At 52.0% G+C, this 14,172-nt stretch overlaps 1 protein-coding gene across 1 annotated transcript in view; it reads left to right on the forward strand.

Moving 5' to 3' along the window:
* INPP5D (inositol polyphosphate-5-phosphatase D) overlaps positions 1-3,969 on the forward strand; it is a 120,389-nt gene extending 116,420 nt beyond the window's left edge. The window contains exons 26-27 of the mRNA XM_072796722.1: positions 874-1,477; positions 2,820-3,969. Coding sequence (XP_072652823.1) covers positions 874-1,477; positions 2,820-2,822 — 607 coding nt within the window. The 3' untranslated portion in view covers positions 2,823-3,969. The remainder of the gene's footprint in view (positions 1-873; positions 1,478-2,819) is intronic.
* The last annotated feature ends 10,203 nt before the right edge of the window (positions 3,970-14,172 follow it).

Below are 14,172 nucleotides of genomic sequence, written 5' to 3' on the forward strand. Positions count from 1 at the left end.
CAGGGAGCGCAACGTGGGACTCGATCCCGGGTCTCCAGAATCAGGCCCTGGGCTGAAGGCGGCGCTAAACCGCTGAGCCACCCAGGCTGCCCGAAGGAAATATTTTCTATGAAACTCCAGGAAAATCACTGTTAGATGTTTCTTTTTCTTTTTTTCAAATTTTTATTTCAATTCTGGTTAGTTACTAATGTATCATGTAATATTGGTTTCAGGAGTAGAATTTTTTTTAAGATTTTTATTTATTCATAAGAGAACACAGAGAGAGAGAGAGGCAGAGACATAGGCAGAGGGAGAAGCAGGCTCCATGCAGGGAGCCCGACGTGGGACTCGATCCCAGGCCTCCAGGATCATGCCCTGGGCCAAAGGCAGGTGTTAAACCGCTGAGCCATCCAGGCTGCCCACAGGAGTAGAATTTAGTGATTCATCACTTACCTATAACACCCAGGGCTCCTCACAAGGGCCCTCCTTCATACCCATCACCCATCTAGCCCATTCCCCAAATAAACCATTTTAGATTTTTTTTTTTTAAGATTTTATTTATTCATGAGTGACACAGAGAGAGAGAGGGGGGCAGAGGGAGAAGCAGGCTCCACGCAGGGAACCCGATGTGGGACTCAATCCCGGGTCTCCAGGATCACACCCTGGGCTGAAGTCAGGTGCCAAACCACTGAGCCATCCAGGGATCCCCAAATGAACTTTTTTTTTTTTTTTTTCAAATGAACTATTTTAAAGGGAACAGTTGGATGGTGCTCAGTACAGTCACAAAGATGGGCAGTCACCACCTGTCTGGCACCTTTTGATCACCTCATCAGGAGGAAGCAACCACTTGTCAAATGCAATTTTTCTCTGTCTCCCCTCTCTGCCACCCTCCAGGCCCTGCGACCTGGGCAAGAGCACCCCAGAATCTTCCCCCCAGGAGGACGTGCAGCTCACCAAGCCCGAGATGTTTGAGAACCCGCTGTATGGCTCTGTGAGCTCTTTCCCTAAGCTGCTGCCCAGGAAAGAGCAGGAATCGCCCAAAATGCTGAGGAAGGATCCCCCGCCCTGCCCGGACCCAGGAATCTTGTCGCCCGGCATCCTGCTCCCCAAAGCCCAGGAGGCCGAGGGCACCAAGGGGACAGGCAAGGCGGCGGCGGCCGCGCCCTTCCTGAGCCCCACGCCCCGGCTGCGCTCCTACACCTGCTCGTCCTCCGCCGAGGGCCGGCCGGCGGCCGCGGACAAGAGCCAGGGGAAGGCCAAGGCCGCCGCGGGCCTCCAGGCCCAGGTGCCCGCCAAGAGGCCCATCAAGCCCTCCAGGTCGGAACTGAGCCAGCAGCCCCCGCCCCCGCCGGCGCAGCGGCCGCCGCTCCCGGTCAAGAGCCCGGCCGTCCTGCACCTGCAGCACTCCAAGGGCCGCGACTACCGGGAGAACGCCGAGCTGCCCCACCACGGCAAGCTGCGGGCTGAGGACGCGCCGCTCGGCCGCGCGTCCATGCAGGTGCGCTGGGGCCCGGCGTGTGCAGGGGAGCCCCCGCCCCAGGGCCTGAGACCCCCGCTGGCTCTGGGGGCAAGTGCGTGTGTGCGCGGGAGACCCCCCCGCTGGCTGAGGGTGCCCCGGGTGCAAGTGAGTGTGTGCACAGTAGACCCCTGCTGGCTCAGGGGTGCCCCAGGGGCAAGTGCGTGTGTGCGGGAGAGGACCCCCGCCTCCGCTAGCTCGGGGGTGCCCTGGGGGCAAGTGCGTGTGTGCATGGGAGACCCCTGCTGGCTCTGGAGTCCACTGGGGGCAAGTGCGTGTGTGTGCGAGTGAGCAGGAGACCCCCACTGGCCCGGGGGTCCGCTGGGGGCAAGTGTGTGTGTGCGGGTGAGACCCCCGTTGGCTCAGGGGTGCACTAGGGGCAAGTGCGTGTGATACAACACCCAGGCCCCCATTCAGATCGCAGGATTTGAACCCAGTCCTGTCTGTCCCGGAAGGCTCTGTTCCTACACCGAAAGCATTAAATGAGGTTCTGGGGATAAATTCTCTGAGCCTTCCTGGGTCAGCCCTATAGGAACTCAGGTGCCGTAACTAAAAAAAAAAAAAAAAAACCTAGATCATTTACATTTCTTTATCACCATCCTTAGTGTTAGTACTTAAAATCTTCCCAATATTTTATTTAGTTATTTATTTTTAAGATTTTATTTATTCACTCATGAGAGACACAGAGAGAGAGAGAGGCAGAGACTTAGGCAGACGGAGAAGCAGGCTCCACATAGGGAGCCCGATGTGGGACTCGATCCTGGGTCTCCAGGATCACACCCCGATCTGAAGGCAGGCGCCCAGCCTCTGAGCCATCCAGGCGTCCCTCTTCCCAATGTTTTAGAGACTTCAGACACACTGCCGTCCCCTTCCTTCCTATAAAATGGATTTCTTTTCGAGCAAAACTAGTAGTAGTAAAGAACTTCCTGGGGAGCCACACTGTCTTGGGTCTGAATCCTAGCTCTCGCACTTCCTGGCTCTGTGCCTTGAGCCTCAGTTTACTCATCTGTAAAGAGGGAGCTACTGATGGAATCTGCCTCATAGGTTTATAGGGAGGATTAAATTTTATTATATATCATTACTGTTATAATTTATACTGCATACTGTTTCTTCCATATCCTGTAATTGCCACATATGCATATAATGTACGTGCACATATATTGCTTAGATATCTAAGTACGTGCTTAAGCAGTGCGTTGGCTCTCCTGCACCGTGTTAAAGGAAGCTTGCCCTAGCCCACTGTGTGTAGGGACGAGGGCACCTTTAGTTTAATCTGGCCTGCTAGAGACTTTAGCACTGACGCTGTTCTGTTCTTGTCCCACAGTAAAGCCCCTGGCGAGCTGGCAGCAAGACAGGAGCCCCGAGGAACAGCGTGAAGCCACTCGGACCTTCTCCCAGGACCCCCTGTTGGCTCCTCCTACCTAGCTTCCTATGCAGGGCTTCCTACTTTTCAGGAGAGGGCCTAGCTTCTGTGTGGTCAGCAGAGTGCTCTGGCTGCCAAACTTGGCACCAAGTGCTAAGGGTAGAAGGGAAAGTGTACCTGGGACCCCAGCATGATCTTGGTACTTGGAACCCATGAGCCTTGTTCCGGTCATCATTTTGAAGAAAGGAACTAAAGCGCTGATTTGTAGGTGGAGATATAAAATAATAATAATAATATTATTAATAATAATAATTGCTACATGTATAGAGCACTCACCACATGCCAGGTACTGTGCTAAGTGCTCCACAAACATGAGTTGAGTCTTTTTCAGCCAAACACAACCACATTCCAGACGCCCGGTTCAGGACAGTGTGTTCTGAGCAGTTTGGACAAAGCATTAAAAATTAAGGCCGGTGCCTTCCTGGAGTGAGACAGGGCTTGAGCTTTAGGGAGATGAAGAGTAAGTGGTTAATTTAGGGTACAACAAACCTGGCCTCGCCTGGCTTCAGGGATGCCACTGCTTTAGCTAAAGCCCGGGGGCTCCAGCAGAGCTGCTGCAGAGAGAGGGGATCTCTCCACATCTCAGTTCTTGAGTCGAAAGGAGAGGGAAAATCAATACCTAGTCCAGTAGAGAGATCCGGCTTCAGCTTGTGCTAGAGAAGCCCAGGCCGTCCTCGAGCTGGGCAGCCAGCACCAGGCCATGGTTTGAGCCGAAGCCCCCCAACACTTATCTCATCGTGCTCATAGAAGGGTCTCTGCTGTCGCTCCTGAAAGCCAAGCTGTGCTGCCTGGCTGCCAGGGAGGTGAGCCTCTCGGTTCCGGCTGTCAGAACAATGCAGTCATTTCTTTCCAAACTCTGTGGCTCTTGGCCCTGCTTCCTTGGTTACTACGAGAGTAGATTGGTGAGTCTTTTCTTTTGTGTTGCTTTTTGACATACAGAATTAGTGTAGGAAACCAAATCCAGAGGTGTGAGTGCAGGAGAATGGGTACGCACCCCACGTCCCCGTGTGTGTCTGTCCGCATGACCAATAAATTGTGCCTTTCTCACTCAGCTCCCATCCGTGTGGCTTTTTTTTTTCCTGACATTCAGCCGCAGACGTGCTTCTAGGCTGTTGGGGCCGCCGAGCCGCAGGCAAGGCAGGAGAGGTCGTTGAGGTTCAAGGGAGGAGAGGTCTTTGAGGTTCGTGGTGGTGATGGGCTGACTAGTCCCCTGACTGGAGGGGACTTCGTAGAAACAGTTTGAAGTTGGGCGTAGACCAGGAACAGCAGTAGATGTTCCGCAGCTTCATGGACTCCAGGCACCGTGTGGCCAGCCAGTGTCGTCACCCTCTGCGCGCACATACCACCGCCACCACCTGCCATCCTGCAGCCACAGGTTCCTCCTCCTTCTATTAAGTGTTCATTGCTAAGCTCCAGAGACAATAAACACATGTAAACAATAGCCAGGTTGTGGGCCTCCAGCTCCTTGCATTCAGGAGCAACTCGTAGGCCCTGTGGGTGCCGGAGCAGCCCCCACCCAGAGGCCCATTGTCAGGGCCTGGCCCTGGGCCAGGGCACAGCTGCTTGGCCCCGACTGCTGCTCCCACCACCTCAGGCTACTCAGGCTCTGCTCTGGGTCACACGCCAGACCCGGACTCTACGCAGAGCGTGAGGGACTGGTGTTCTTAGCATCCTCGGAGCGCACCATTCCCTGCCCTGCAGCAGTGGCCTGTGGACACGCAGGGTCAAGGCTGAAAGCCTGCTGTGACTGCAGCTCCTCACCACACTCAGGTGGGACCCCCTCACCCTGCAGGCTCACTTGCTGCTCCTCACACAGAAATCCCTGAGTCCCCAGATCCGAGCCTTTTGACTCAGTAGGCCACGGGCCAGCGTGGAAGGATGGCTAGAGACTCCCAGACAGCCTTTTGGTCCACCCTGCTATAGCCATCACCCCATGACTAAAGACCTGGGCATGATCCCCAGGGCTCCTGGGGAACCCACTGCCTGCCAGGAGGGGGTGGCCTTCTGGGAGCTGCCTGTAGCAGACTACACACAGGAAGAGTATAGAGCTGGAGCTTCCACCCCCACCTAGAATGGACTTCCAGGCCCTCCCCGCCATTTCTGAGAGTTCCCAGGAGAAGTGAGTTGAGGACCAGCACCGTGAGGTGCACCTTGGACTCCCCATCATCTTTTGCTGTGAGTTCTAGTGGGCCTGAGCAAGTGCCCCTCATGGTGGCCTTTCCCCCAGGCACCACCCCAGGCTGTGTGTGTGCCAAACAGGCTCTGTCCCTTGATGGGTAACAGCCTAGAATGTACCTGGAATGTACGACCATCCTCTCGGCCGCTCCCCCCTCCCCAGAGGTCCCTGACTACCTTCTCCCTGGGCTCTGGGCTGCCACCACTCGGGGCCGCTCCAGACACACACACACACACACACACACACAATCCAATGGCAGGATGACCTGGGGACCTCGAAATCCCCACCTCTTTATCACTTCGGTAATTTACCTCTTTTGTTTCAGCCAGTCTTCCCCAGGCTCCCTAATGAGACGGATGGATTAACCACGCTTTCCTGCTAAAGTGCCCCCTGCCCTGAAGATCAATTCCGTTACCCTCTAAGATGACAGAAACTGCCACAGCCATTTTTTTCTTTAGTAAATGTTTCCTTCTTTGCATGATTACATGGAAGCTGGTTGAAAGAGCAGATGTTACGCGGATGGGAAGGTACAATCGTGGTGGATGTTCCCTAAGGGGAGGTTCACCCCCAGCAGCTCCACCCCCAGCGCGGCCCCCTGGGGGGCACCTGCTGCTGCCACCTGCCACCCTGCCACCCCGCCACCCCCGTGCCATTCCCCCAGGGAGGGGGTTGGCCATTCCCCCAGGGAGGGAGTCGGCCTTGCCGCTACTCCTTTTTCCTGGGTTTCCGGTTTTTTTTGCCATGCCATTTTTTTCCCACCTCAATAGGAGGGAAGTTAGTGAGTCATTCAGAAAAGCTCTCTCCCACAGCTACCTTCCCTAACCCCAACCTACAGGTTCTCATCTCTGCTTGTCCTTAAAATAGCTCCTTTCTCTCTGCAAACCAATTTCCATGGAGATCCAGCCATCTGAAGGCCTAGAAGCTTTCTGCAAGGCAGCTCCCAGCCTGCACTCCAGTGGAAAGAGACCTTTATAATGCAAATGCCTGGTCTCACCCCCACAGACGCCCCCACCCACAGTCCCAAGAAGGACATCTCCCACCCAGAAAGGTCCCATTTTGGGAAATCCACCCTGCTCCGGAACAGTGCTGGCAGGTTGCTTCCTGTTCTTTGCTGATTAGGTGGCTGGTTTCCACCAACCCCTTGTCTCAGGTCACTGCAGACCAGTCCCGTGGGCTCGGCTGTGTTTTCATACCAAGGGTGCACAGCTCCAGTGCTTCCCCCCACCACATAGGTGCTGATGGCATGTGCTGGGCCTTGGGGGTCAGCACACCTAGTATGGGGGACCTCGATGGGGAGAGGTGGCATATTCTGGGCCATGGGGTTCAGACGGAATGGTATTTAAATGTGTCTCTCATTTCCTAAAACTATAATTTCATACTGGGCACTTAGTTTTTCTGAACCTCCATCTTGTCTCTAAAATGTGGAGAAGGATGCCCTCTGCGTGCCATTGGTTGAGCAGATTTGTGAGCTCATCTTACAGAGAGTCAGCGCCTGGCCAGGTGTAGGCTTCCCTGAACATTAACATTCACCTCCCTCTCTCTGGGAGACCAGATGGGGTGGGAGGGCCCTGGGGATCACCCTGAGGAAGCAGGAGGAGAAAGGTCCAGGCTGGGATAAGTGAGTTGCTGACTTGGGCCTTCTGTAGAACGTCCTAGAAGGTGCAGGTAAAGACTCCCAGGTGCAGGCAAGAGAATGAGCAAACAAAGCTGGAAACCCAGGGCCAGGTGGAAGATGGGAAACCCCTCCAAAGGGGGGGTCTGGCTGAGGCCAGCTGGGCTAGAGGAAGCTAAGGAAGGGCTAGTTGAGACCAAGAGGACTAGTGGAGTCTGGGGGGAGAGGGGATTAGTTGAGGCAGAGGAACTAGATGAGGCTGCGGGGAATTCGTTGAGGCCAGGGATCTAGTGGGACTGCTTCAGCTGCACAGACCAGAGCCACTCCGACTGCCTAAGCCCGTGGAGCCGGCCTCAAGGACACGAGGAAGCCCTGTGCGGGCACCCAGCTGGCCAGCCTTCCTTTCCATCTGGGACACGTTGGCACTAGCAGTCACCACAGAGCAGCCGGGGCCCCACGGCAGCTCCGGATCACCCTGTCCAATGTAAGACTCAGCAACAGCACTTCTGTTTCATCCCCCCATTGGTTTCTTTCTCCTTCCCTAACCAAGTAAAATGACTCACAGCCTATGTTTCCTTCTGCAGGCACGGGGCTGGAGGAGGTGGCCACAGGGACTCAAGCAGACAGTGACATGTGCTCGCCTGTCTAGGCGGGTCAAGAATACAGTAGGGCGAGTGAGGCACCTGGGAGCAAATGGTAAAGGCCATTCGCTCTCAGGAGCCCAACTGACCTTACCCCAACGGAATGGAGGACCCGGTGCCTCCTTTGCCTCTCCGTGGGCCCAGCCTGCAGAGCAAGGGTAGCATGCGGAGGTGTGAGCCCTACCACTAGATGCCAGGAGGAATGACAGTCGGCAGTGCTCGCAACTGCAGCCCTGGCGGGGTCCCTGGAAAAAAAGGAAGGGGTGGAGGGGGGCGTCCCTGGAATTAGGTGGAGTCATGTTTTAGCACATGGGATGTTAGTAGAATTTTCATGTCTAATTTTGAGCATATCCTCAGAAATGCTTTGTCTTGCTTCGGTTATTTTAAAATAGTTTCAGAAAAAAATAAATTAAATTAAATTAAATTATAAAATAAAATATATAAAATAAAATAAAATAGCTTCAGTATGGGCAGTAGCGAAGAGCACAGACTCTGCGGCCACAGTGCCTGAGCGGGCCAAACACAGGCCAAGCTCCACACCAGCCTGTGAGGCCCCCTGAAGAGTAAGGCAACGCTCCCAGCTCCCAGAGAAGAGTCAGCCCTGGCTAACGGCTCTATTGCCCGGGGTGGGGGGTGGGGGGTGAGCAGTGTGTGGCCCACAAACCTGTGCGATGAATCTCCTTCAGGAGTCAGCTGGGGAAACATTTTATGACAGCATTTTGAAAGGCCATTACATGCTGGTGAGGATCTCGGGCTCTGGGGTCAGACTGCTTGGGTTTAGCCCCCGTCCCCCTGCTGACCCACCGTAAGACCTTGAGTAAGCAAGACAAAGCGTCAAGGGACAAAGAGGTGGGGGTCACCTCAGGGGATGGGGTCTGTCACCAAGGTGTCTGGGAAGTGAGGAAATCTCACGGCTGTGCAGTGGGGAAAGGGGAACAGCAGCCCCTCGGCAGTCAGGGTCCACCCCCACCTGAGCCCAGGTCCAGCCCTGGGACCCCCATCTGAAGACGCAGTCAGATGCCAGCCACCGTGCTCACCTCCGCTGCTTCCTGTCTCTGCTCAGCCCACAGCCCGAGCTCTTGCTCAGTATGTTCTACATTTAAAACTTCCAGGGGAAATAAATAAATAAATAAATAAATAAATAATAAATAAATAAATAAATAAATAAAAATAAAACTTCCAGGGGTCAGTTCAAGTTGGGGCCAGCTGATCTCCACCTGTCTTAGTAGCTTGGGTTTCCCAAAAGCAAGCTCTGTGACACAGTAGAGAATTGAGACAAGAGGAGAAGGAAGCCAATAAAGGGTGCTCCAGGGGCAGGTAGCCACTGTGTCAACTGTCTCCAAAGAGGAGAGAGCTGGGCGCTTGCACACTGGCTCCCATGAGCCACAGCGAAGGGCTGCCTCTGGGGGGTGTTCGTTCCACAGCTCTGGGGCGCCTGGGTGGCTTAGTGGTTGGGCGCCTGCCTTCGGCTCAGGTCATGATCCTGGAACCCCGGGATCCAGTCCCACATCAGGATCCCTGTGCCTCTGCACAGGCACATCCCTCTGCCTGTGCCTCTGCCTCTCTCTGTGTCTCCCATGAATAAATAAATAAAATCTTAAAAAAATAATAATTCCCCAGTTCTTCTTGCCTATCGGCAAAGACAACTCTGACGGCCAGAGAAAGCATGACAAGGGTGGGGCACCGATGTGTCATTCCAGCAGCTGGTAGGGACAGCACCGCCGGGCAAAGGGGCGGAACTCAGCCCACCTGGCGGCCAATGGCCCCTCCAGTTTTCTACCTGTGCTTTCGGGCTGACTTTCCTGGGTGCTCAGAGACCTCCAAAAAGGTACTCCTTGTAAGTATGCCCCAAATAATACAATGAGAGATTGAATATACAAACAGATGGTGGTCAGACCACATACAGAAATAGAACTCTGACCCACAACCTGCCAGGAAACCAAGCCCTCATCCCCAGTAACCGGCCCAGGAAGGCAGCCTGCTGTCTATTGCGACCATCCAGGCAGCCAAACAACCACCTCTGTTCCAACCGGCCCCAAACATCCAGGATTTGATTAATAACTGATAGCTTCCCCAATTTTTGTCCCTGCTTCTAACTTAGGACCGACCAGAGAGCACCAAATATGTCCCCCCAACCAGTCACATAGACACCCCACTTCTGGTTAGCCTGTCTCCAGCTTCCCCCAGCCGCAGGCTCCCATCAGGGCTTGCCTGAAACCTCCCCATTTTCACCATAAGCTCCCCCACTCCTCTGCCTGCCTCTGAGGCTCTGCTTAAACATGAGTGACAGCTGGCTCAAGCTGACCAGATAGCCCTGGCTTTTATCATTCGCTCTGTCGTCACTTAGATCTATAGTAAGTCTGTCTCAAATAATTTACGCTAAAAATTTGTGGGTTTTCAAAATCTGATCTTAAAATTTAACAGGGTGTCCTGAATATTATCTGGCAATCGTAAGGCTGCTCTATCTATCCAAGGACCCAAATTGAGACTCCATGCCCTGGAGCAGGAGAACTGCCACGCTGCCACAGCTGGAAGGAGCCACTTCAAATCTCTAAGGTACAAGCCTGTAGCAAGCAAAGAGCAGTGCTAGCAAATAATGCCCACTGCAGACTGGACTGTAGGTTCTGGTTTCCCATCAAAGAGAACCAAGTCGAAACTAAGGGAGTCCTTGTTTTAGGGTAGAAGTCTTGAGCACAGATGAAAATTTAGAGAAGTAAAATATCTCTTGTCAAAGCTATATTTTGCTCTCTCTCTCTCTCTTTTAAATATTTTGCTCTTAAGGTATCTAAAGGTAGCTACCTGTTAGCTGCATTACCTTGGCCAAGCTAATCAACACCTCTGGAGGGACAGAATTTGCAGTTTGACTTACCCACACCACCTGCCCTCAAAACAAACTAACCCAAACAGCCCTACTCCTTGGAGGAACAGAATAGAACTCTGAGAATCCACAGTTTCTCACTCACTATCTCCAGGGTACATCATTCACAGTGTTCAGGATGCTTTCCAAAATTGCTTTATATAAAAAGAATCTGCAAAATGTGACCCATCTCAAAAAGAAAAGATAAGTGGCAGAGATCTATCCCATTCCATATGTTAGAATTAGCAGAGATGTTAAAGCAGCTAGGAAACTCTACCCCAGGACTTTAGGGAAAAAATTCCTGAAGTAGATATAAATATAGATGTAGATATAGATATAAATATAGATGTAGATATATAATACTCCTAATGCATCTGTCATCTATCATCTCAGAAGATAAATAGACATTTTAAAAGGTCAATCCCAGAATTCTAGTTCTGATGCAAAGATCTTTCAAAAATTAAGGTGAAATAAAAACATTTTCAGATAAAAGAAAACTTTGCTTTAAGATCTCCTACAAAAAAAAAAAAATTCTAAGAGAATTTCTTGAACCTGATGGGTTATGACAATAGGTAGAAACTCAGATCTTTAGGAGGGAATGAAAAGCACTGGAAGTGATAAATGTGTGGATAAATAGAAAAGACCCTTCTTTTCTCTTAATTTCTTTAAAATGTGTCTGTATAAAGCAATGATTATAACATCCTATTGTAGTGGTTGTAATGAATGTAAATAGAGGAAGGACTTACAACCACGTGTCATAAGGGATAGAAGAGGGTGGGAAACAGCTCTGTAATTGCCAATTTTAGACATTTTACTTGAAGTGGGACATTATATCTTTTAAATATTTTACTTATTTATTCATGAGAGACAGAGAGAGGCAGAGGGAGAAGCAGGCTCCCTGCGGGGAGCCGATGTGGGACTTGATCCCAGGACCCTGGGATCACAACCTGAGCTGGAGGCAGATACTCAACCCCTGAGCTACCCAGGTGCCCCAGAAGTGGGGACATTATTAACTCTAAATAGACTGTGAGGTGTTAAAGATGTATCTTTTCATCTCTACAGTAACCACCAAAGAAGCAGATTCTTGGGGAGCTTCCTCCAGTGGGCTCTGGTCCCACCTCCATATTTCCTCCATATGTCTGGTTCTTTGACCCTCTTCTGTCCCATGCTGGACTCTGCCCTGATTCCTCCTCTCTACAAAACAGCACCAAGGAAAGTCCACATGTAAGACAGACTTCAGGGAAAACGGGGCAATGGGTGCTTGTTCCAAAACCGAACACCACGGCCAACAACTTACAAATAACCACTAAGCATGTTTGTTCTTAAAATTCTTCAGTCACCTAGCCAGCTTCACCCTGATGTACTCTCTCCGGGATCCCCTGCCCCCCACACTTGTCCTCCCTCTCCACGATCTTCTCACTTTGTTCTCTCGGGGCAAATGTGGTTCTGCAATCGTTCAAAGCCCATCTTGGCCTGGGGGGGTCAGCTCCTCACAATAGCCATGATCCTCTAAGATGTCCTGCTACAAAAAGATAGTTTTCCCTCTGAAAAATTCCACTACTAGCTTTTAAACTGATTTTCCCTCCTTCCTACATATAGATAACACCGTGGAGACGTCTCCTGGCTCCCCCCTCTAGTAAACTGAGCAAATGAGCTCCAACGCAAATTTGCATCATCCACTCATCCAGGTTCTGAGCCAAACAAGTGCCTTAGAAGCATCAAAAACCCACCCTTAATGGCTATTGTTACTGAAGTATCCCCCCTGGGATCCCACTCCCCATCTGGCTTATTTGCTCATCCAAAATATAAATTTCTGAAGCACCTCCTACGAGCTAGGCACCCAGTGCTTGTCACAATGTTACATATACAACTCTCCCTTAGAAGGGTTTTTCAGAAGGCTCCTTAGAGGATAAAAAAAAATATTCTAGTATCTGGTATTTCTCCACACCATCTCCATGTAACTGCTAAACAGAAGGCCACCTGAAGGCCAGCTCAAAACCCCCAAGTCCAACTGTAAAGGCTTTGTGTCCGTAAGCGGCCGACTCTTGGTTTCAGCTCAGGTCCTGATCTCAGGACCACAGTGGGCTTCACGCCCGGTGTGGTGTCTGCTTAAAACTGTCTCTCCCTCTGCCCCTGACCACCCCCCTCAAATGAATAAATAAACCTTCTTTTTAAAAACCCAAAAACAAAACAAAACAAAACCTTTGTGCCAGCCATCTATTGCTGTGTAACAAACCACCCCAAAACTTTGTGGCTCTAAACAACAGTACTCATTTTGCTCACAGATCTGCTCACAGTTGTTGGAAACAGCCTGTCCCAGCTCCCATCACCATTACTGGGAGCCCTTGAAGGCCGGGCTGGGGGCTGGGACCATTGCAGGATCATTCATTCACGGGCCTGGTGGCCGATGCTGGCTGTCGGCTGGGACCTCGGTGGTGGCAGGAACACCTATGGCCCAGCTGCTGGAGTCCAGCAGAATCACTGTGCTGTGCTCCATTCAAAGGAAGCCCACATTCCCCTGAGAAAAAAATTAGATTCCACCTTTTGATGGGGACATGTCAAAGAACTCCGGACGTGTTTGAAAGCCCCATGGCCTTGGAGAGAAATGTTGCTCATAACTGGGCCGCATAATCCACAGGAAGCTTCTCCAACATCCAATTTTCCCCAAAGATCATGGCATCCTGCAGCTTGTAGCTGTCTCCCCTCCCTCCTCCTTGTGTCTCCCCCTTCCCACCTCCTCCTCCTGCCTCCCAACCCCCTCCCCTACTCTCTCCCTTTCCCCTCCTCATCCTCCCTCTCCCTCCTCCCTCCCCTTCTGCCTCCCTCTCTTCCCTCCCCTCCTCCCTCCCCTTCTGCTTCCCCTCCTCCCTCCTCCTTCCCCTCCTCCCTCCTCCTTCCCCTCCCCTACTCTCTCCCCTTCCCCTACTCCTCCTCCCTTCCCTCCTCCCTCCTCCTCCTGCCTCTCCCTCCTCCCTCCTCCTCCTCCCTCCCTCTCCTCCTCCCCTTCTGCTTCCTCTCCTCCCTCCTCCTCCCCTACTCTCTTCCCTTCCCCTCCTCCTCCTCCCTCCCCTCCTCCGTCTTCCTCCTCCCACCTCCTCCCTCCCCTTCTACCTCCCCCTCCTCCCTCCTTCTGCTGCCTCTCCCTCCTCTCACTTTCTCCTGCCTCCTCATCCTCCCGCCACCTCCTCCCTCCCCTCCTCTCTACTCGGATGGACAGATATCTGATCTTCCTCACTCTGCTCCCTTGGTTCTGGCTGCCACAGCCCCTTTTGCAGCAAGTTACACTTAGAAGCCCATGTTTTCCTCTTCCCTGTGCCCTTCACTGTCAGTTCCCTGGAGGTAACCAACAAAGGCTTCCCACCTAGGGGAGGTGGGAGGGAGTGGGTTGTCGCTCTTTAATATTTTTCATGCTGACCCCTGAACAACATGGATTTGAACTGCGTGGGTCCACGTATACGTGGATTTTCTTTTTATAAATACAGTAGAGCACCGTGAATGTATTTTCTCTTTCTTATGATTTTTAATAGCATTTTCTTTTCTCTGACTTTATTGTAAGAAGACCGTATGTAATACATATAACATACAAAATAGGTGTTAATCGATTGTTTATGTTGTCAGTAACCTTCCACTCAACAGTAGGCTATTCACAGTTGAGTCAGTGGGGAGCCAAGAGCTACCTGTGGATTTTTTACTGCGTGAGGGGGTTAGGCACCTCCAAAGCCTGTGTTGTTCAAGGGTCAGCTGTATATACCTATGCATGTGTGTGTATGTATAAAACAAATTTAAATATTTGAAAATAGGGCAGCCCCGGTGGCCCAGCGGTTTGGCACTGCCTTCAGCCTGGGGTGTGATCCTGGAGACCTGGGATTGAATCCCGCATTGGGCTCCCTGCATGGAGCCTGCTTCTCCCTCTCCCTCTGTCTCTGCCTCTCTCTCTCTCTGTGTCTGTCATGAGTAAATAAAAATAA

This window comes from Canis lupus, chromosome 24 (assembly GCF_048164855.1).
Source record: "Canis lupus baileyi chromosome 24, mCanLup2.hap1, whole genome shotgun sequence".
NCBI classification, from domain to species: Eukaryota; Metazoa; Chordata; class Mammalia; order Carnivora; family Canidae; genus Canis; species Canis lupus.